This window comes from Salmo salar, chromosome 11, assembly GCF_965601325.2.
Source record: "Salmo salar chromosome 11, fSalSal1, whole genome shotgun sequence".
Classification (NCBI taxonomy): domain Eukaryota; kingdom Metazoa; phylum Chordata; class Actinopteri; order Salmoniformes; family Salmonidae; genus Salmo; species Salmo salar.
The window spans coordinates 108428967-108450497 of record NC_138301.1 but is presented as its reverse complement, the minus strand read 5'-3'; the positions used below and the strand labels follow the sequence as shown (position 1 = coordinate 108450497).

The window sequence follows — 21531 nt, the reverse complement described above, 5'->3', positions numbered from 1 at the left end:
CTTTTTTCCAATCTTCCTCTGTCCAGTGTCTGTGTTATTTTGCCCATCTTAATCTTTTCTTTTTATTGGCCAGTCTGAGATATGGCTTTTTCTTTGCAACTCTGCCTTGAAGGACAGCATCCCGGAGTCGCCTCTTCACTGTTGACGTTGAGACTGGTGTTTTGTGGGTACTATTTAATGAACCTGACAGTTGAGGACTTGTGTGGCATCTGTTTCTCAAACTAGACACTTGCTCAGTTGTGCACCAGGGCATCCCGCTCCTCTTTCTATTCCAGTTAGAGCCAGTTTGATCTGTTCTGTGAAGGGAGTAGTACACAGCGTTGTACGAGATCTTCAGTTTATTGGAAATTTCTCACATGGAATAGCCTTCAATTCTCAGAACAAGAATAGACTGACGAGTTTCAGGAGAAAGTTCTTTGTTTCTGGCCATTTTGAACCTGTAATCAAACCCACAAATGCTGATGCTCCAGATTCTCAACTAGTTTAAAGAAGGCCAGTTGTATTGCTTCTTTAATCAGAACAACCGTTTTCAGCTGTGCTAACATAATTGCAAAAGCGTTTTCTAATGATCAATTAGCCTTTTAAAATGATAAACTTAGATTAGCTAGCACACCGTGCCATTGGAACACAGGAGTGAGTGATGGTTGCTGATAATGGGCCTCTGTACGCCTATGTAGATATTCCATTTAAAAAAATCTGCCATTTCCAGCTACAATAGTCATTTCCAACATTAACAATGTCTATACTGTATTTCTGATCAATTTTAATGGACAAAAAAATTCGCTTTTCTTTAAAAAACAAGGACATTTCTAAGTGGCCCCAAAATGTTTTACGGTAGTGTATATGTTTTACAAATTTGTAACATATATGGAAATTCATAACACATCATACGGATTGTAATTCGTAACATATTGTAATGAAACAGGCAGGGAAGCAAGTCTCGAACCCTCGACCTTCTAGCCTGAAGTCCAGCGCGCTATCGACTATGCCGCAAAAGCATGCTCGTGCGGCAGTCGTTACACTATCATACGAAATGGATGATGGACATCCACAATTTAATGCATATTGTAGCATATGAAACGTAACATATCATGCTTTTTGAAGTATTCCAGACTTCCGTTTACTATGTAACGTCTACCCCTGAGTTCAGATTTCGCAAGTGTGTGGGCATCCTGAATGAAGGTAATAATAATATTGGTCTGTGTTTCTGAATAGTGAGTCTGACTTGAGACCAAATATTCCGCTCTGCCTTCCAAACGACAGAGCGGAAGTTCTCCGTTGACATACATCCTAAACTGACCAATGAAAACGTTTGCTTACCGTCCTGCACACTTTGTGGTGCAGGAAAAAACGATTAGCCAGACTGTAACGTTATAGGACTTAAACTGTGCTGTAGCCACTAGCTAGAACATTTTACGAAATACCTGAAAGGGGACTTCTTTAAAGGTATGTTTTACAGCAATCACAATTTGAATTCAATGTAGTAGTTGATCTTCATGCTCAAACATTCAGACCAAAAAAATTCTGATATTGCTTAATTTGCTAGAAAGCTTTGGTAAGCTACTTCTTGCATGCTAGCGGGCCGCATTCCCAAGTGCTTCGTGCAGCTTGCTAAGCTTGGTAACACCAGCGCGAGTTAGTAACTAACAATACAGTAACATAGCTAATAAACGTGGCGCTTGGTTGATATCTAATATTTTTATCGGGGGGGGGGGGGGGGGTGTAAGACGATATTGAGCTTCGTTTTACAGAGTTAAAGATGCGTAGCTAACGTTAACAACAAAGTTCTTGTGTTGAAGGCCTCTCCACCATTGATAATGTATTTATCTAGCTTGCAACAATATTCTGGGAAACGTATTTTTTTCAGCAAGGGACATCAAATTGCTCATAGCAAATGAAGACTATCAAGCTAACCATGGAATGAATTGAAGATGGTAGGCAGTCAGTGCTAGGGAGTCTCAACTTGGGCCTATACTTTTTACCCAACCAGCAACTATCCGAGCTTTTTCTTAACTCCACGATGTACGTGAAATCATTGGAGTTGAACGGAGACTACTTTGCGGACTGAACTTCCGACTACATCGAATCGATAATTGTAACACTTAAACCTTTGCAGTGTGCTTAGTTACGTTTGATACCGGTGCTCCGTCGGCTAGGCATGCGTCGAAATCGCGAAGTAGTGTGCCTATGCGAGTGTATCACTTTATCAGAAGAACGTCATCAATGGCGTCCTTCGTTTGATCACGTGCTTTTTCAACCCATGAGTTGAGAGATCCAACTGATTTCTACCTGGTTCCAGTGGCGGTTCTAGACCATTTCAACTGGGGGGGCCAAGCTGGGGCCAGTTGTACTGTTAGAGGGTCCAGTTACATTAGACGTTATTGGTGTCATATCGTTTTCTTCACTGCATTGCAGGCATTAGCAGGCAAAAGACCATGTTCATAATCATCATTGTTGCCACTGTCTAATAATGGATGTAAAAAAAAAAAAGAAAGATTGCAAAAATGAGTTATGTAACCCCTGCCAACCCCCCCTCAACTCCACGATTTAGGATGATGGAGTTATGACGTTTTTATAAAAAAACTACTACGCCGGGATGATACCAGTATCACAATATTTTTTCCATGGCAAAAATGATAACATGAAGCAGGCAGACCAAACTCTTTGGACCTTAAAAAACCTGCTGTATGTAAATGATGGTGTGCTATAGCTTGGAAAATAAATACTTGTGACTGGATGACAGCATGTTTGTTTTCAACATTATGGCTGTTTTCCTAAAGAAGTTAAATCCGCTTCGTGTTTTGTTTCCTTGCCACGATATATCAATATTTTTATCCTCCCGGCTCTAAAAACGGCGTATTTCAGCACCCAAAGAATAGTCCACATTTGTCTAAATGTGGGTTATTCATTCGGCGCTGAAAATCGCAATTGTTGGAGCCGGGATGATAAAAATATTGATATATCGTGGCAAGGAAACAAAACACGAAGCGGATTTAACTTCACCGCTCAACTTCATCTTAAATCGTGTAGTTTAGTCTGCTACTGAAATCCATACTTTTTAATAAAACTTTAGTCAAATACAACCTGTTTCCTTGTATCGGCTGACCGTGACTTGATGTAGTCGGAAGTGCACTCCGCCCACAGTCGTCACAGTTACACTCTTACTTTAGCCATCTGTTGAAATGACTGAATACAAACTATTCCCCCATTTCAGAATACACTTCTGTGCCCTGGAAATTTGAGGATGGAGGGCAGTGAGGGTCAAAGTTCTGCACGTAAAGGATCTGGTGATGGAGCGTTGAGCGCTATGAATTTATATGCCACTCTGGGGCTCTCTCCAGAAGACGTGGATGCTTTGGCCAAGATTCCAGAGAACGAGATCAGTGTGGAGACACTGCCTTATCTGATAATGCAATTGAAGGCCAATCGAGCCAAGCAAGAGGAGCAGGGTGAGCCCTCCCCAAAGAGAGACGGACAGGAAGAGGGTACAGATGTTAAAGACCGTGGCAGACGGGACAGTCCCCCTGCAGTCCGTTGCCGGTCAAGCAGCCATAGTGACACTGACTATAAGAAAGTGGAGGTGCGACCAGAGAAGGCCGAGGCAAGAAAAGATTCCCACCACACTAGGCCCTCAATGGAAAAAACATCGGACAGCCAACCGTCTTCCTATCAAGTGGAAGATTTTCAAGGAGTTATGCCCAATATTTACCCACACACATGCTCGCTATGCTTCTGTATGTTGAATTCTACTAAGGTATGCTTTGTTATATTTCAATACTCTTGCTGTTGGAGTGTGTCTACAAGTATATGCTTTTAATCAGAACACTCAACCTTTCATAATGACATACATTTTTGCTTAATCTGGGTTTGCTTTTTTTCACAGCAATGGAAGGATCATCTCAATGGATTACGGCATGCAGAGGGCTGTCGAGAACTCTTGCGTCTGTAAGTGTTTCAATGCAAAGTAAAACATTTAGAAAATAAACTGATGCAGATCACAAAATCAATCAGCAGAGGTATTTCCTATTACCTGGTTTTATTCAAATTTGATTTGTTTGTGTCTTTATTTTACTCTTTTTTTTTTACAGATATCCAGATTGGGAAAAACAAGATGTCCAAGGGAAGAAAATGTGAGGGTCATGAAATAAAGCTTCATGGTGAAAACAAGCATGTCATGATGTAAAACAATTAGCCATCCTGTTCTTACTTAGCACTGTTTATGTTATCTTCCAGACCAATTTCCATCCCAAGTAGAGATGCTAATTCACCACCCAGAAGAGCGCCACGTCCTGCTATGCCTTACAAGAGACAACATAGCTCAGACCGCGTAGGAGGTGATAACTTCACATCCTGTCCTAATGTCAAGTTTGATCCAGACCAAATAAGGCCCAATGGCAAACCACTTGAAAATGTAATCTTTTTTCATGTTTTCATCTTTAGGTGAAGTCTGGTCTGCACCAGAAAGACACCATTTGAAGCCCAAGGTAATGCCCCTTCTGTGTCATTGTGTTGTCTAATAAATAGAGCATTTTTTCCATTCACTTGTAATGTAGTTTATTTGCTTAAATCTACATGTTAAATAAAATGCATGCTTGAATGTGTGATCTTATCTTTTGCATCAGGCTGGCACAAAGGTGGTGGTCGCTAAATATCCCCGTGGGTCTGTTGCTGTTGAAGACTTGGTGACTTTGGCTAAGCCATTCGGCACAGTTGTAAAACATCTGGTGTTCCCCTGCAAGGTAAGTTACACAAATTGATAAGAGCCTCAAGTTTAAACACTCAACTCTTAACGTTCTCTCTTTTTTAATAACATTTTATGTTTTGTAGTTTGTCTATTGGCGGATTCACTGTTTTTTTTGTTCCAGGGCTTTGTGGAGTTGAGTTCCCACAAAGAGGCAGTCAATATGGTGGATCACTACAGTGAAAGCAAAGCTATTGTGAAGGGAAATGGTTTGACTCTGTACCTGTCACCTGTAGTGTGCAGTATTTATGTAAGTGCACCTGCCTCTTAAAAGTTTGAGATTCTGTGTTCTTAATCACAGATATCCCAGCATGAGCTTGTTTTTTCCTTTAGACGCCAAGGTCGGATGAACCACCAGGAAAACGCCCCAACAAACAAGTTAGCAATACAGTAGTTTGTTTTTCCCGTGTATCTCCTGGGAAAGAAAGAGAATCTGAGATTCTCGATCTTGCCAAGATGTTTGGGGATGTGCGACATTCGTCATTTTTAAGTGATCAGGTAAGGTTTGAGCAATATGGAATTGAATCAATTCCATATTGCTTGTGATCAATCAAATCTTCAAAATATCTCTTTCAAATAGAAAAACATTATTAAAACAATGGAACAATGCAGTGTATCTATTTTAAATTCAGAATAGCATGGAATTGTATGACTGGAGTAGATCAATCAACACACACCTCCATTTTTAACCACCACCTCTAGCTTTCTCTTACACGTTCTTCCGTATCCATCTGCAGGCCCTGATTGAGATGGTAGATTGGAAGGATGCTGACATTATGGTGAAGTACTACCACTCCAACCCCCTCAAGATCAATGGAAAGACTGTCAAAGTCAGCTTGTCATCATCACTGAAGCGTCTGAGGTAAGTAAGAGTCCACCTGGGGCAATGGCGGCCAGACCAATTTTCCTGTGGGCCTCGTCGGGAAGTTTGTGTCAGGGAAGTTTACCTCAATGGTTTTTGCCTTGTAGAGAAAGTCCTGACTCCACCACATCCAGAAGAGCAGATTCCAGTAAAAGCCAAAGCAGCAGACAGAAGAGCGAGGAGACCAGCAAGAACTCAAACTCCACAAACAAAGAGGGACCCAGTACAGGCAAACAACCTGCTGAGAAAGTGGTGGAACAAGGAAAAGGTCAACAAAGCTCCTCAGAGGAGGTTAAGGAAGAGGTAAAGCAGGACATCAAGGACGAGGAGATCAAGGAAAAGATCGAAGAGGAGGTGGTCAAGAATGAGAGAAAGGGGGAGGACATTGATTTGGAAAACAAAGATCCAGACAAAGAGAGCGTCCAGGTTGAAGATGACCAAAGCTTGTTAGATAATTTTGGAGCTGGTGTTGATACTAACGACTCTGCTCCTTCCAAAAGTGCCTCTCTGGTGGCTGACTCTAAAGATAAGGGGGAACCTGAAAGCACAGAATTGTTGGCAGACAATACCTTGGAGGATTCTGACCTAAAGGCTGCTGATGATCCAGCTCTGTGTGATGCTGACGTCTCAATGGAGGACATGATGGAACAGGAGAGCTTTCATGAACATGGTGTAAGGAATTATTGTCATTCATATGTGTGACCTGAACCAACAAAGGCATTGTTCGCAGAATTGAAAATACGTTTTTGTCGAGTAAACAAGATGTTGGTTCCCAGCAATGGGTTCTTAAAGCAGCTTGGTTGAAGTTCTGGGTGCATTCCAGTGAATGTAGTTTGGTTGAGATCCTCCATTGATCAGTTGAAACAGATGTGGGCATCTTATGCGTAGAACCACTGGAATGGTTTCAGTGGCAAATCAAATCGATCTGACACTTGTGATTGAAGCTCAGATTGAACCTCGTCAACGCAGACAAAAAGTCGATGTTTTCTGTGACTCATGTCGGCAATGCCCGGTTTCAGTCATGGATTGTTGGAATACTGAGTTTGCTTGGTAGCATAACATGCAATGTATCTAGGCTTAATGACATGGCTTATCTCTATGTAGGCTTAATGACATGGCTTATCTCTATGTAGGCTTAATGACATGCTCATGTTTTATTCATTCCATCAGTTAAATGATGGAGATCAGCTCTGAAGGGTTTCTCTTTACTTTCCATAGTTGAATATTAAAGGTGATTGAATCATCTCTGTACAAGCTCTAGAAAACACAGCCTGTCAGTAGTAATCCAGAACAGGTGCTTACATTTACATTTACATTTTAGTCATTTAGCAGACGCTCTTATCCAGAGCGACTTACAGTAGTGAATGCATACATTTCATTAAAAAATGAAAGCTCCCATAGTAGGACTGAGTTCAAGTGGCACAGTGTTGAAGCACAGCCAGTCAGCCAGACATTTTAGATGTATGGATGAGTAGCTGTTCAGCCTTAACTGCTTTGATCAACATGTTGATCTGACCAACATGTTTTAATACGATTGAAGCTGTCTATCGTTTTGTTATAGTGCAGCCACAGGATTCACGTCCTAGCTTTAAGAGACATGGATCTTCATCATAGTTCAAGACCATTGAATACAGTTTTGCATACTTATATCTTCAGTGTTTGAGCAGCTTTTGACAGTTTCCCATAACAACCTCACAAATATTTGTCATGAGATTCGATGTGGTTCTGTTGCAGCACTTTGGAACTTGAAACACTCTTAATTCTTTAACTTATTGATGTTCTGTACTTATTCCAACAGGACGATATGGATGACATGGATTTCCCTGATAACATGGATGATTTTGTTACATTGGATGAACTCGACAACGATACTGGAGAGGATGCATCAATGGGTAAGCAATGAATGATGAAAAACATTCTTACTTGGCAGCAAAGGACATAATTATTACTGTTGTTCTGCCCGTGTGGATAACAAATTAAAGAAAATCTGCAGATCATAATTTATACAAATTACTTTTCTTTTTATTTACAGAGTCAAAGGATTCTTCATGGGTTGGTATTTTACATGGTTCACTAGACTACATGGTTCATTTAGAAACGTGTAGTTGGAATGTGTCAAAAGTGTAGAACTTGTTTTATCCAACATTATTGCTAGTGGGTTACTCAGTAAAACTGTTTTCTACAGGATGGAAAAGTTGTCCATATTAGCCCAATCAGAAAGGGCTATAGAGATGTAGAGGTGGCCATCTTGAAACTGGCAGAGCGAGCAAACGTGAAAGTTGTAAACCGTACCATATCCTTCTTCAGACAGGAGGTAGGTTCATTATTATGTTACTTGCCCCTATGTTATTTGGGGATCAGTTGTCTAGTTTGTTTATGGGATGGAAATAATGTTATCATAGTTTGTATGCCGTTGTGCTTTTTCTATATTTGCAGGGATGGATAGAGCTTGATACTACCGATGAAGCGCATAAGATGGTGAAATTCTACAAAGGCAAAGGACAGTTGTTGGGGAAACCTGTCGATATTAGAATGTGCTATTCACAGAAAAAGTTGGAGGTTGGTTTGGTGCAGTACCTATGCTTTACACGTTATGCATTTGATGAATGAATTGTAATAAGCTAAACTACACACCTAGCATATAGTCAATATTTGTAACACAAAGATGAGTATTATGTGTAATGTGACTTTGTTTCTGTCACTGTAGAGTCCCAGTGGGAGATCCATCTACATTTGTTTGCTTCCACGGCAGAAGTACTCGGACGTCTCTCTGTTACGGCTTGCCCAACCTTTTGGGAAAATCACTGGCTATCATTTGAACTGGGTTCATAGAAAGGTACGGTTTCACCAGCCCATTTTTTTAGGGAGGGCTTCATGTGTTTTTCTATTGGTAAAGGAATCACTTTTTTCTTCTTTCACCTCTCCAGTGTTATATCCAGTTTGAGAGTGTGGAAGCCGCTCAGAAAATGGTGAAGAAGTGCTTCCAACGTCCTCCCAGATTTTACGGCACCCTGATAAGGGTCAGTTTGTGCAAAAAGGGAGACTCACTGATATCCTGGTAAGCAATTTTCAATAACCCCTAAGAATATACAGTGGAAGTGTGCAGCAGAGTAGATGATGGAAATTAGTTAAAGTTGAATTTGAAGTATGCTGATATCCTATCCAGCCAATGTCCACTGCTGGTTCAGTTGATTACTTCATTCTTCCAATTGATATCAATCTCAGATAAAATAATATTGTGTTATATGGTTAAACTGGACTGTATGAGTTCTAGTACTGGGTTGACATTGTATTCTGCTCTCTGGATACAGGAAGCCTCCAGTCAAGTATGAGCTGTGGTTGGCCAGTCAGAACAACAGAAGAACAAGAGATCGCCATGGAGATGAGACTAATGGCCAGTCAGCCAAAAGCCACTCTCCAGTGGTGAAAGAGAAGGTTATTTGCTAAATTTTTGTTTCCCCAATTTAAATGAGGTGAGAGATTACCTTGTTTAGTGAAATGCTTGCTGAAATATTTATGTATTTAGGCAGTTCTGTGAACAATACTTTTATAGTTACCCAGTTAGTCAAGATGTAATCAGTTAATACGCTTCACAGAGAATAGTGAAATTATTTATTGGTGTTCGTCTCGCAATCTCAGGCTGAATAGAATGAATGTGTGATAGACATGATTGTGTTTGTATGGCCAGGATGTCCAGAGCCCTGTGTCTGATAGTGAGGGGGTCTGTGTGGACCCTGAGCGTGAGGAGACCAGTGGTGTGGAAGCTGTCCCAGAGGGAGAGGAGAAGAAGAAGCAGCAGGAGCCTCTGGGTCCTTATCAACCTGACAACCCTGTTGGTAAGAGACTTGAGAGATACTGACTTCTGTTTAAGTTTGGCTGTCTTTTTTTTATTATCAGGGGTGATGGGGATATCAGGGAGGACAAAAACAAGTGAAGTTTCTTTCTGTCCTTTTATTTGCAGGGTTAGACTATCTGGTGCCAAGGACCGGATTCTTCTGCAAGCTGTGCAACATCTTCTACACCAATGAGAAAACAGCCAAATCAGTCCACTGTAGCAGTGAGGAACATTACCTAAACCTGAAGGTAATTTTCAACTATAACAAGTCATTCTTATGAATCCTTACTTTGTGGTGTATTGGTAAGAAAATGTAGTTGACCTTGGAGCCCACAATACATTCTTCAGGTTTCACTGTCAAATGTTAGTTCTTAACAATAAATATCTTGAATAATCATCACCTTCATAGGGAAACCTTGTTGATTCAAGCGAGTTTTACCTTTGCTTGTGGAATCTTGACCAAATGGAAAGATATGAGACTTTTTAGGGGATCTGTTGTAGCTGGTGTTCTTGGTATTGAGTTAATACCCCCATTTGAATATCCCACTGATTTTCTTTTCAGAGAAAGATGGATGAAGATAAACAGCCCTTAGCTGATTGAGAGGGTTGCTGTCCACCTGTAGTCTTCCCAGAGGAAGATTGGCCGTTTTTAGTATAAACGTTTCTGTCCAGTTTTAACATTCCAGTATTTTCTGTTACTGTTGACAGCATTGTTATCCATTTGAAATGAATTAATGCAGCCTATTACAAAATGTAGTCCCATTATGTGGTTAATAATAGTACCTGGATATAGTTTCCTCTTATTGAATAAACAAAAATGTTTGCTTGATGTATTCTTTGACTTCTGGAATTAAATTTGTCACTTCTGTTATGGCTAACATTTACTCTGAACCTTATTTGACAGGTCTATGGTTAATGTTTTTCAATGGTTAACTGTCATCAATGACTAGGACATGTGCACAGGATTGGCTGGAACTACAGAATTGACATAACCCAGAGAGCAAAGAACCATCTGGTGCTTGACTGTGACAGCAGAGCTGGCTAAGATTCACCTATCCTGTCGCAAGGAGCAGCCATTCGCTTGAGGAAAGGACAAATGGGGGAGATTGTTCAGTCCAAACCATCATGAAGGATTTAATCCATACAGGCCTAGATGATTTTTAAACCAATTGGGGGAAAATTCTGTAAATATATTCCATAACATGATACATTTCACACAGTACTCATACATCTGTGTACATTAAGTAATATAAATTAAACCAGAAAAAAACATTCAATACTGAACATTAGCATGCAACAAAGTTATGTGAAAGATAATTGCCGTATAGCATTCACATTCCACACTGTGGTAAAAAATAAGACTAGTCGTGCTGTAAATTACCTGAATAAAGAATACTGTAATGTAATACCATTGTGACTATCATTACAATGACTTTTCTAAATAACCAAAAATGTCTTCTTGGACAATGGCACAGTTCCATGCTGTCGTGTCACAACTGTGTTGACAGAAACCTTGGAACACCAGTCTGATGCACAGACAACATATCCACACTGATCGAAATGACACACCTGACCATGTAACTGAGTGAAGGCTGTTTACACAGGCAGCCCAATTCTGATCTTACTTTCCCCCACTAATTGGTTTTTTGACCAATTGGATCACCTCGGGGAAAAAGATCTGTGATTGGTAAAAATACCAATTAGTGGAAAAAATATCAGAATTGGGCTGCCTGTGTAAATGCAGCTGTAGAGCCACTGTGAGCGCATAAAAGGTTTTTTTGAAGGATGTATGTAATGCCCTGTTAGAGCGCTCAGATTTCCTATATGAAGTGACATCTAGGACCCCTTTAGAGAGATCATCAGGGAAACTTCACGCTGCCCCTGAGCTAATGAGATAGCAACTTTGGATCCCTATAGGGGAGCCAAGTGACATTTTTACATTATCTGGCGTGGCATGCCATACCCTGTCATGCCAGACTGAGACGCCCCTGAGTTGCCGCCCATCTGCATGCCAATCAGACTACGGCCTTGACGCAGCTGCTCCTCAGAAAACTCCCGCCGGTTTCCCTGAGCTTTCCTGAAAGCACAGGAGAGACACAACTGGTCAATTACCTGTAGTGATAGATGTTTGTACAAGAGAGATCAAATTTATGTCAGATAGGAAGGCCTACACCTACAGTAATAACATAGACGCATAAACAAACAGATGAGAGAGAGTGGGGGTTAGGTAATGCGACTCATTGTAAAAAGTTAATTTTAGAGTGGTATGTAATAAAGAAATTGACAAATTATTTTTGCTGTTTTGTAGAACTCATTACAAACATGATTAGTTGATTCGTTTCTTACTTATGAAACCAATCAGGTTCACCACGATATTGACCATCATCCTTTGTGAGTGCCATACTGCCTAGAGCCGACAAGGTCCTTTGCACGGCAGCCATATCCTTCCCTGTTGTCACGCAAAATACCAGACAGATATTTCAATATCATATTTGGCTTTAGTAGGTCCTCATTGGTTATAATGCACATTTGTTTTTGTAGAAGAAAATGTATGATTTGACAAAGTAATCCATTCCAGAAAGTTATATTATATTGAACCGATATATTTACATACCTGAAGTTATCTATCATAACAACTAACAGTTTGCTGCATGTGAGTTTATGCTGGAGAGAAATCACCACTGTACTAGGAGAGCTGTACCTTCCCACAGGTCCACAGTCTGGAAAAGGTCCCCGGTGATCAGCCCATAAGCTTCAGCTGCATGCAGGAACTGGGAGATCTTTTCCATCTGCTTGAAGACCATTTTTGTCTCTGGGATCTTCTTTATGGGCTCTTGACCAGGGGGATATAGGCTGTTAATGAGCCTACAAAGAATCTGTAACGAGATATGAAATGTTGTAATGACAGGCTACAACTGGCCTACATCCACCCAGCCTCATCAGGGGTGGCAGTGGTTGGTTGCTTGGAGGAGAAACCCCATAATACCTAAGGCTATCAAATATGGCACATTATGACCATGGTGGATTAGAGTCTGAGATTATCTGTATATGTGTGTTTTAAAGTGTTGCTCCATAATTTCTGTATAATTTCAGCCAGTAGTTTTGAAAGTGGTGCTCATGAGTCAAAATGGGTCTCCGTCTTTTCTGAACTACGTCATCCATTTCATATGATATGTTACATCCTCCCCCCCAAAAGTAAAAAAAATAAATGTTTTTTTGTTGCAGTTTGTATGATATGTTACAAATCCAATTCATACAATATGTAACAAATTTGTTGTGAAAAAGATCCCGGACTGCATCTTTAAGAGTTAGGTTTAGAATACAGTAAAGGCATGAGGTTATGTTTACATTTTAGTCCTTTAGCAGACACTTTTATCCATAGTGACTTGCAGGAGCAATTAGCGCTATGTGCCTTCCTCTCTAGGCTACCTGCTGCCCTAAGTCAACCAGAGTTTGGCTCAGAGACTCACTGTTCCATCTTTGAGCCAGCTCTGGAAGTTCAGTCTCCCAGGCTCTGGTCGCTCTATGTTCCCCCCAACCTGCAAGATGATCCAGTCCACCAGTCTGGCCTCCAGGTCCAGAGTATACTTCTGGTCTATCTTCTCCTGAACCTCCCTACTCAGTCCGTAGCTGGGTCCTCTGTTAGCCATGGCTGCCAGAGTTGGAGACCTTCCAACGGAGGGACTGCAAGGAAAGGGTTCAATTTAATCAATTATTGTGGGCCAATACATAATAATTGAACTGCCATCTAGTTTGAGGATGTGTCAGATGTGTAGGCCCTGCTGGAACCATACACTATGGCTGTGTTTACACACAGACCAATTCTGATCTTTTTTTCCCACTAATTGGTCTGTTGACCAATCAGATCAGCTCCTTTGCCAACAATTGGGTAAAATATCAGAATTGGGCTGCCTGTGTAAATTTCACTGCTCTCTGTGTATTCTTTGTATTCATAAATAATGTACTCTATGCAGCTCAGACAGAATCCCGCCCTGCGCTTTCATTTCTGATGTCATATGTAGGCTATATATAGCTAGATGCGGGCATGCGTGAGCCTCTGACTTCAAGGAGATGCAGATAACGTAGTTGTAAAGTTCAGCAATTTTCGTCATATTCGGACACCTCTAGTTTCACATTGAGAAATGTATAATTTAACCGTGTGAGTGATACTTCTCTCGAAAACAAATTCGAGGAAAATATGATAGAAATGTAATATACGTAGTGGTCCCGTGATGCGCGCGGTGTCCCTCGCCACTGGAGAGCATATCCAAGGCTGGATTTATGAAACGCCATAATGCACTTGCATAGATAGGCAAAAGGCAAATGCATCCCCCCAAAAATAAAGTTCCTCTCGGACATTCGAGCTATGGAAATAACTTTGGCAAAACGGTCTGGATACACTCCCGCCACGGGAAAATACTGCAAGTGCAAGCAAAATTGATCAATTTACTATAGCGTGCGCAATACATCTAGGCCCATTCGGAATGTCATTCGTCTCAGCACATTATTTTTCCATTTCATTCGTTTACTTACTAATTTTAAATGAATGTATGGTCCGCTTCGCTCCGTTCCTGGTCGTTAGTCCCGCTCTGCAGTCACATGCTGTTCAAACTGTACATCTTTGAGGGGTGCAGTACCAAGCTCAGCATCCCTACTCAGCAACCGTTCTCCGACTCGCCACAGCTTTCAGAGCCACGCGAGTTAAGTGATGCCTCAGCGCCTCTGACAGGGGATTTAAGAAATGAATTCATGGCCAAACCGGAGAAACGTCACAACATCCAGTGAAAATGTGCAGGAATGGTTTTAGGACTACATTACCCTTCAATAATTTACTGGCAGGCAGTTCATTCCAATTATTTCATTAATATAATGTAGGCCATCAATGACAACCACATATCACAGGCATAGAAAGGATGGATTATTTAAGATACTGTTTAATTCAAAAGTCATTCAAATCAAGGCATATTTTCCTTCATCTCGACGAAACCACATGTCTATAATTCCTATAAAATAGTTTATATTCATATACTTACTTAAATGCATGTCACAGAAATACAGTAGCTTATGCTATATGAAAAACGTCTATGCAGAAACTAAACATACATACGAAAAAATTGCATTTTCCTTTCAAATGTTTATTTTTACAGAATAAACAGGATAATAGGCAACATACAGTAAATGCATTCTGCAAGCTACACGCTCTTACGTCAAGGACAGCGCTGTAGAGAAAGCACATTTAGCGCAGTGATTGTATTCATCCACCCTCACCGAGGTGATGCTACTGTCCATAACACTGTGCCTGCTCAGCATCTCCACAACACATCTACTGACCATCGGTCACTGTCCACCTATCAAGGTGAGTACAAGCATTACCCAGCATCTCCATAAAGAAGAGCCTGTAGTTTTCCCTAGAAGACATAAATGCAATCTGACTATTTAAAAACGCATGCCAACAGCAGAGTTACACATTATATGAATTTGTAAGGCGTGTTCTAAATATGTTTTGGGTGTCGTTACGGTTATCTATGGGCGACTTAAGTAGCCATAGAGTGGTCGAACATCAGGTGTCCCATATCCATGTAATACTTGGCATCTTTTCAGAGTTGTGTCCAGTGCTCATTGGCCTTGGGTAGAGAGAGCAATATATCATGGCATTGCAAACAAACACCCATACATATTTACACAGGTGGAAAGCTTGGACTGGTCAAAGGCAATACAAAATCCATTCACATAATACAATATAAATCCATACACACAATACAATGGTAGATGTGGAGGCACCTGTTCTTGAACAGTGTAAGCCTACTGGTTCTGGTTGGGATCCCAGTATCCTAATGATCTCATCAGTCTGATGAATCACTTAGCTTCCTCTTCCTTTAGGAATGAAGCAGAAAAAAACGGTATTGGTATTGCACATTTCTGTTTAGTAATTGATAAAACATTTTATTTTGCGATTGCTTCTGACCTGAAAAAAAGAAAATCTTAATCCAGTTGTGTAAACGACCAAAACAAAATGTTTTTTGTCAATATATGACACTAACATAATATGCCTACGTTGCCTCACAAACCTTAATAAATCAGACAGCTTGATTATGCATCTGGAAAAATATACCACTGCTGCAACATCTCATAGCTTTCAACCATCAACCTGTTAAAGGTATTTAAGGGAGTTCTGGAAAAGGTAGCAGAAATAAGTTAGATTTACCTGAAGCTGGAGACGTGAACTGTTGCTCTGTGGCATGTGAGAGAGTCTCTGGGCTGGAATCTCACAAACGGATGTGAAGGGAACAGAATTCTCTTTCACAGGGAATGCAGAAAGCCCTAAGGAATGAATACTAGCAAGCTTGCAAGTTATCAACCTGTTTCTGTGCCAGAGCTCTGAGATAAAAATAGGCCTTTCACACAAAGTCGTCTGACTGGGCTGGTGCTTTCAAGCTCTTAAAAACAAGTCTAGCACTGAGGATCACATAGTAGAGACCCTGTACACCAACTTGGTTTCCACTCCGACTTAACAAATATTCAGGTTTATTTACTGTAAAGGACAAGCATATCTCAGTCTGAAATTGGTCAACATTGAGCTTTTATTAAGGAAAGCAGTGTGTGTGTATGTATAATATATTATCAGAAACAAGACACTTGATGCATGTTTGGAAATGGGGAAATGGCTCATTTAAAAAAAAGAAAAAAAAGAGGCCTATCTGATGTACAGTATGAGAGAAATAAACAAGTGAAAATGTGCAAACGAATGTGTTAGGCCCATCCTAAAATGTTCATCCATTAGTTCTGGTACTTTGCTTATCGGCGTCAGCTTCAGATGCATGCTTAGCATCACTGTACAGTGAGCTAGCCCATCAATTCTGCGACATAGTACTATCACCTAGAAACATTTACCTGTGATATAGAACATGTCGAAAACAAACTTAGTTCACAAGATGAAACATTCCGGATAGAGGTTGTGATACTTTTGTATATATAGTGTATGAGGACACCACTTCAAATTTGTGGATTCAGCTATTTCAGCCACAACCGTTGCAGACAGGTGCATAAAAATCGAGCACACAGCCATGCAATCTCCATAAACAAACGTTGGCAGTAGAATGGCCTTACTGAAGTGCTGTGACTTTCAACGTGGCACCGTCATAGGAAGCCACCTTTACAAGTCAGTTCTCAAATTTCTTCCCTGGTAGAGCTGCCCCGGTCAACTGCAGGCGATGTTATTGTGAAGTGGAAATGTCTAGGAGCAACAATGGCTCAGCTGCGAATTTGTAGGCCACACAAGCTTACAGAATGGGACCGCCGAGTGCTGAAGCGTGTAAAAATCATCTGTCCTCGGTTGCAACACTCATTAACGAGTTCCAAACTGCCTGTGGAAGCAACATCAGCAGAAGAACTGTGCGTCGGGAGCTTCGTGAAATGGGTTTCCATGGCCGAGCAGCCGCACACAAGCCTAAGATCATCGTGCGCAATGCCAAGCGTCGGCTGGAGTGGTGTAAAGCTCGCCGCCATTGGACTATGGAGCAGTGGAAAAGCGTTCTCTGGAGTGATGAATCACACTTCACAACTGGCAGTTTGGGGAAAGCCCCTTCCTGTTTCAGCATGACAAAGACAGTGCACAAAGTGAGGTCCATACAGAAATGGTTTGTCGAGATCGGTGTGTATTAACTTGACTGGCCTGCACAGAGCCCTGACCTCAACCCCATCGAACACTTTGGGATAAATTGGACCGTCGATTGTGCGAGCCATGCCTAATCGCTTAACATCAGTGCCCGACCGCACTAATGCTTGTGGCTGAATGGAAGCAAGTCCCTGCAGCAATGTTTCAACATCTAGTGGAAAGCCTTCCCAAAAGATTCGAGGCTGTTGTAGCAGCAAAGGGAGGGACCAACTTCATATTAATGTCCATGATTTTGGAATGAGATGTTCAACGACCAGGTGTCCACATACTGTCGGTCATGTAGTGCATGTTGGAAACCAACGACATCAAGTCCTAACCACTTTTAGCTGACAATGTACTAGGCAGTATATCTGAGATCACATTACACTAATGACAGCTTACCATCACTGTATGACATAGTAGCCACACATGGCATTTTAACCAGTTAAATCAGACTGTTGACTACACTAAAAACATGAGCTGCCTACACGGACGGCAACACTTTTCACCTAATTACTTGTGCTTCTTAGGCCAGTCACACATATCAGGCCATCTTATGCAACTGTTCAATCATTATTTGAAATCTGTGTCATTTTGGAATGGGCAATACTTGCAACAAAACCAACATGAACTGGGCCAACATTGAAAAGTTACCCAGAGTGACAGTTAAAATTACATAAAAAGGTATCATTCTGGACTGCACTAAAATCACTCACCATAATAGTTTACTAAAACATTAAAATACATTTTAATAACACAATGCTCAGTTCTACATGAGTTGTCATGCAGTCAATATTCTGTTCTGACCTTGTGTGCAAAATTAAATGGCATGGACAAATCAACATAGATATGTTCTGTCAGCAATGGAACCAAAACAGCAAATACAGACAGCATAAAAAAAATGGGCACCGCGTGGAGGTCAGCATTAGAATCAAACATTACAGTTGAGTAAAGTCCTTTTTCAACTGATCGTTCCACAGACAAGCACCCCCCCCACCCCCCATTTCCTCTGCTGGAGACATGTTACATAGTAGAACTGCCATAGTATAACTGATATTATATAACTGCCTTAACAGTTTGCTGGACATCAGGAAGAGTAGCTGCAGCAGCTAATGGGGATTCATAATAATACAAATGCATAGTGAAGTGCCTAAAATACTGTACTGATATTTGCTGCCTCCTATTGGTCTTTAAGAACACATGCATAAATATAACAAAGGCACATCACACTTGATTGAATAAAATTGACAGTGGAAAAAATAAATGTCTCACAAATGGACATAATGCATCTGTACCTGATGGGCTACTGTAATAGGAGTGATCCCTACTCATTGAAGGTTTAACAGAATAACTATCATACCACATTGTGGGAATAAATCAGAACTGTTCACAGCAGGCCCAATACGTTTGGTAGTCGTGGGAACAAAGTGTCATGGCAATGGTAAATACAAATCCTAATAAAAAGGCATGGAGAGAGCCGGGAGAAAACACAAGAGTTAATTTTCTTCACAGTGTGTGTTTGGTACAATAGCACCTTCGATTCTGTAACGCATCGGGAACCGAACGGCCTGAGTGCGGAAAAGTTGGGGTCGGGGTGGTAGGAGTCACCCACAGCATTGTCCTGATTTGGCCACTCAAACCAACGTGGTCAGCTTGTCTATGAGGTCATCGATGGTGTAGACTATGAGCTTGATGTCCTCCTTTTCTGCCATGCGGTGCTGGCCATGCTTGCGCAAGATGACGTCAACGTCGTTGCTAAGCACACGCTCAGCTAGCTGCATGGAGACGTGCCAGGGCACATCCTGGTCCTTCATCCCGTGGATGAGCCTCACCGGGCAAGTCACTGGAATGGGGCTCTGCAGAACGCAGTGCTGCTCTGCCTCCTTCAGGAACTCTGTGGTGAAAGTGATGGAACCCTCCTCATTGTGTTTGGTAGGAACCACCCACTGCCCCTTCTCTTCAATCTCCTTCCTCACCTACAATGACAACAAAATGATACCATTTTATTTGGGGGGTAAAGTCATTATCTAAGATGGCAGCCATTTAAAAATGTGCTTAGTAAAGCTGTTTCAATTGTAATTCCATCCAAATGTTGTTCTTGCAATTTCAAGATTAAACGCATGTCCCTTTCCTTTGAACCACCTTCACTGTATTGATATGACTCATTTAATCAAGAGTATGTCATTAGGGGAAATGTGCATTGGTCTGTATACAGAGCCTGTTAAGGTTATTGAACACTCAAGATGGTTTATTCTGAATGCTGACTCACCTCAATAGGAAGTGTATTGTAGACAGTTACAAAGTGGTCAGCTGCTGTAGAGATGCCAACCATGGCCGCAGTTCTTTCTGGACGAGCTATAGCTGCCAGGCACATCAGCCAGCCGCCCATACTGGTGCCAACCAGAATCTGCAACATCAGAACAATTAGCTAGATTAGACATTATCTTCTAAATGACAGCACTGATATCTCTAGTGTCAATTGCGCATGCCGGAAGACCCAAAGGCTTATTATACAACTGCAGGCCAAGTCGAGGTATATTAACCCTAAAATCCTCCAAAGGTTTACTATTAACTCAGTGGACAATTCACACTGAAATCTAACAGTTGTACATCAACTACCATCCCGAATGGTTATACACTATTATACATGAGTCTGTGCAGGTCTATTTCAGCTAACAATACTTTGGATTACACTGGCTGATTAGAATTCGTCTCATCATAGAAACAGAGAGGAACTACTTACTTGTGGCCCCTCCACAAGCTCATCCAATACATATAGAACATCCCTCTTCCAAGTGCCAACAGTGCCATCTACTATTTCACCTTCAGAAGACCCACAGCCTGTATAGTCAAACCTGGAAAGACCACATACATCTGCAACGATTGGTTTTCCAGACTAATTGAAGGACCATTTTATGCATAAGACCATTTTTTTTTAATCACTGAAAATACTATAGCTAACTTACCTTAGGTAAGAGTGGCCTAGTGACTGGCAGAACTCCTCAAGGGCTTCTGCTTTCTTCCCACCCATGTTTGAGGCAAACCCTGGCAAGAACACTACCCCTGGGCTCTTCCCCTTCACTTTTCTATAAGCCAGTTTCGGCTGGTCTGGGCGTGTAGCATAATGCACTGTAGACTTATGTCTCACTCCTGTAAAACAGAAACATTACATGCTTCCCCGACCCATTAGCTAGGTCAATCATGTAATACATGATTTCATGAGATTATAATGATAGCCATGTGGTGCAGGGGTGATTTACAACGGTTTTGTCTGTGGCTCCAATTTTGATTTGTTTCTTGTTCGACACCGCTGACCAATCATGCTCTGTTCTGACAGATGTAGATATTACTTAAAACTAGTAAACCCTCATTAGTTAGCTAATACTGACAAATAACTGTTGGCGAGTTATCTCCAGGTTTGCATTAACAGGGTACTTTCCCGTAACTACCTAGTTAGCTATCTATTTAGGGTTGTGCAGCTAAAGACGATGTAGCCAAGCCATGCTTTGATCAAATTAGCCAACTACTGTAGTTCGCTAGCTGGGCTCGTTGGCTTTGCTTGGCTGGGCTAGCGTTAGTTAACGTTAGCTAGTTATCTAACTAATGTTAACGTAGCTAACACTAACCGACTTTGTTTTTGAAGCAATTATTTCGTAGAAAGATCATTCGTTTGAAAATCTGTCTAGTTAGCTAGCCAGTAGACGTTTTTCGTTAAGGATTTAGCTATTGGTTAATTCGCTAGCTAATTTCCTACTGTGGTGTAGCGACACACCCCCTGACGTTATTGTTTTTATGGAAGTCTGCATTACTCAGTGTACGAGTCAGGACATGAATTAAACACTTTTAGCTAGTACTCACCCGAAAACATAATAGCTTGTCTTTGGACATTTAATTGGAAAACCCTGCAGAAACGCCCTAGTAGAGTATAAGCCATCGGTATTCTGATCAGAGTCTAACCTTATTGAACTTGCTAGTGTATTTGAATGACACCGACTGATTAGCTAGCCAGCCAGCCTTCCAGTTCCGGGTCCTACCAACCCCTGCGCTGGATGAACAAAACAAATACAAATATAGAAATATACAAACAAGAGTACATAAACCTAACAAACAGTATTACATATCAAAATACATTTTTAATTTGTCAAAAAGTTTTATGGACCGTATTGCTTTTTGTTTTTTTTACATTTACTGATAATTTCAAAATAATATTTAAATTCTATCTTAAATAATGTGAAGAGGGATTTGTTCTCTGCCCACTTCATTTTATGGCTAAATAATCTTGCATGAAAAATAAACTAATTAACAATGAAAGTCAAATCAGGTTCAACATCATTTGGATCAAAATAAAACATAATATCAGGGTCTCTCAAATTAAAATGAATAGTCGTTTCTTTTAAAATAAAGTCTTCTAACTCCAAAATCTTCTGACATAAAAACAG

General features: G+C 40.9%; 3 protein-coding genes and 1 long non-coding RNA gene across 4 annotated transcripts; 1 reads left to right on the top strand and 3 right to left on the bottom strand.

Moving 5' to 3' along the window:
- The first annotated feature begins 1171 nt into the window (after positions 1 to 1171).
- Positions 1172 to 10316, top strand: zgc:152816 (uncharacterized). Its single transcript, XM_014129324.3, has 21 exons — positions 1172 to 1446; positions 3215 to 3754; positions 3884 to 3945; positions 4089 to 4130; positions 4234 to 4334; positions 4441 to 4484; positions 4623 to 4739; positions 4866 to 4991; positions 5075 to 5239; positions 5479 to 5603; positions 5711 to 6275; positions 7402 to 7495; positions 7636 to 7655; positions 7789 to 7917; positions 8040 to 8162; positions 8311 to 8439; positions 8531 to 8661; positions 8915 to 9038; positions 9292 to 9439; positions 9565 to 9686; positions 10001 to 10316. The coding sequence occupies exons 2-21, from the start codon at positions 3245 to 3247 to the stop codon at positions 10037 to 10039; spliced, it is 2916 nt and encodes a 971-aa protein (XP_013984799.1). The 5' UTR covers positions 1172 to 1446; positions 3215 to 3244; the 3' UTR covers positions 10040 to 10316.
- A 669-nt stretch (positions 10317 to 10985) lies between these two features.
- tagln3a (transgelin 3a) lies at positions 10986 to 14158 on the bottom strand. Its single transcript, XM_014129325.3, has 5 exons — positions 13972 to 14158; positions 12909 to 13122; positions 12140 to 12314; positions 11785 to 11887; positions 10986 to 11515 (listed from the first exon to the last, which is right to left on the bottom strand). Exons 2-5 carry the CDS (start codon positions 13086 to 13088, stop codon positions 11374 to 11376), a joined length of 600 nt encoding a protein of 199 aa, XP_013984800.1. The 5' UTR covers positions 13089 to 13122; positions 13972 to 14158; the 3' UTR covers positions 10986 to 11373.
- Positions 14159 to 14552: 394 nt separating this feature from the next.
- Positions 14553 to 15307, bottom strand: LOC106563604 (uncharacterized). The gene is made up of 2 exons (XR_001319294.3): positions 15220 to 15307; positions 14553 to 15062 (listed from the first exon to the last, which is right to left on the bottom strand). It is a non-coding gene; the product is annotated as an uncharacterized LOC106563604 (long non-coding RNA).
- Positions 15308 to 18312: 3005 nt separating this feature from the next.
- On the bottom strand, positions 18313 to 21117 carry abhd10a (abhydrolase domain containing 10, depalmitoylase a). The gene is made up of 5 exons (XM_014129323.3): positions 20951 to 21117; positions 20059 to 20242; positions 19836 to 19947; positions 19362 to 19499; positions 18313 to 19068 (listed from the first exon to the last, which is right to left on the bottom strand). Exons 1-5 carry the CDS (start codon positions 21024 to 21026, stop codon positions 18727 to 18729), a joined length of 852 nt encoding a protein of 283 aa, XP_013984798.1. The 5' UTR covers positions 21027 to 21117; the 3' UTR covers positions 18313 to 18726.
- Between the last annotated feature and the right edge of the window lie 414 nt (positions 21118 to 21531).

Excerpts from the sequence above, each read along its gene's own strand:
- tagln3a (XM_014129325.3), bottom strand. The coding sequence starts at position 13,088 with ATGGCTAACAGAGGACCCAGCTACGGACTGAGTAGGGAGGTTCAGGAG. Across the intron at positions 12,315-12,908 it reads GCTGGCTCAAAGATGGAACA|ATTCTTTGTAGGCTCATTAA; the intron begins GTGAGTCTCTGA and ends ATCTCGTTACAG. Across the intron at positions 11,516-11,784 it reads GAACCTGATTGGTTTCATAA|GAAAGCTCAGGGAAACCGGC; the intron begins GTAAGAAACGAA and ends CTGTGCTTTCAG.
- zgc:152816 (XM_014129324.3), top strand. The coding sequence starts at position 3,245 with ATGGAGGGCAGTGAGGGTCAAAGTTCTGCACGTAAAGGATCTGGTGAT. Across the intron at positions 4,485-4,622 it reads GACACCATTTGAAGCCCAAG|GCTGGCACAAAGGTGGTGGT; the intron begins GTAATGCCCCTT and ends CTTTTGCATCAG. Across the intron at positions 9,440-9,564 it reads TCAACCTGACAACCCTGTTG|GGTTAGACTATCTGGTGCCA; the intron begins GTAAGAGACTTG and ends TTTTATTTGCAG.
- abhd10a (XM_014129323.3), bottom strand. The coding sequence starts at position 21,026 with ATGGCTTATACTCTACTAGGGCGTTTCTGCAGGGTTTTCCAATTAAAT. Across the intron at positions 20,243-20,950 it reads ACAAGCTATTATGTTTTCGG|GAGTGAGACATAAGTCTACA; the intron begins GTGAGTACTAGC and ends TCTGTTTTACAG. Across the intron at positions 19,948-20,058 it reads CTAGGCCACTCTTACCTAAG|GTTTGACTATACAGGCTGTG; the intron begins GTAAGTTAGCTA and ends TGGTCTTTCCAG.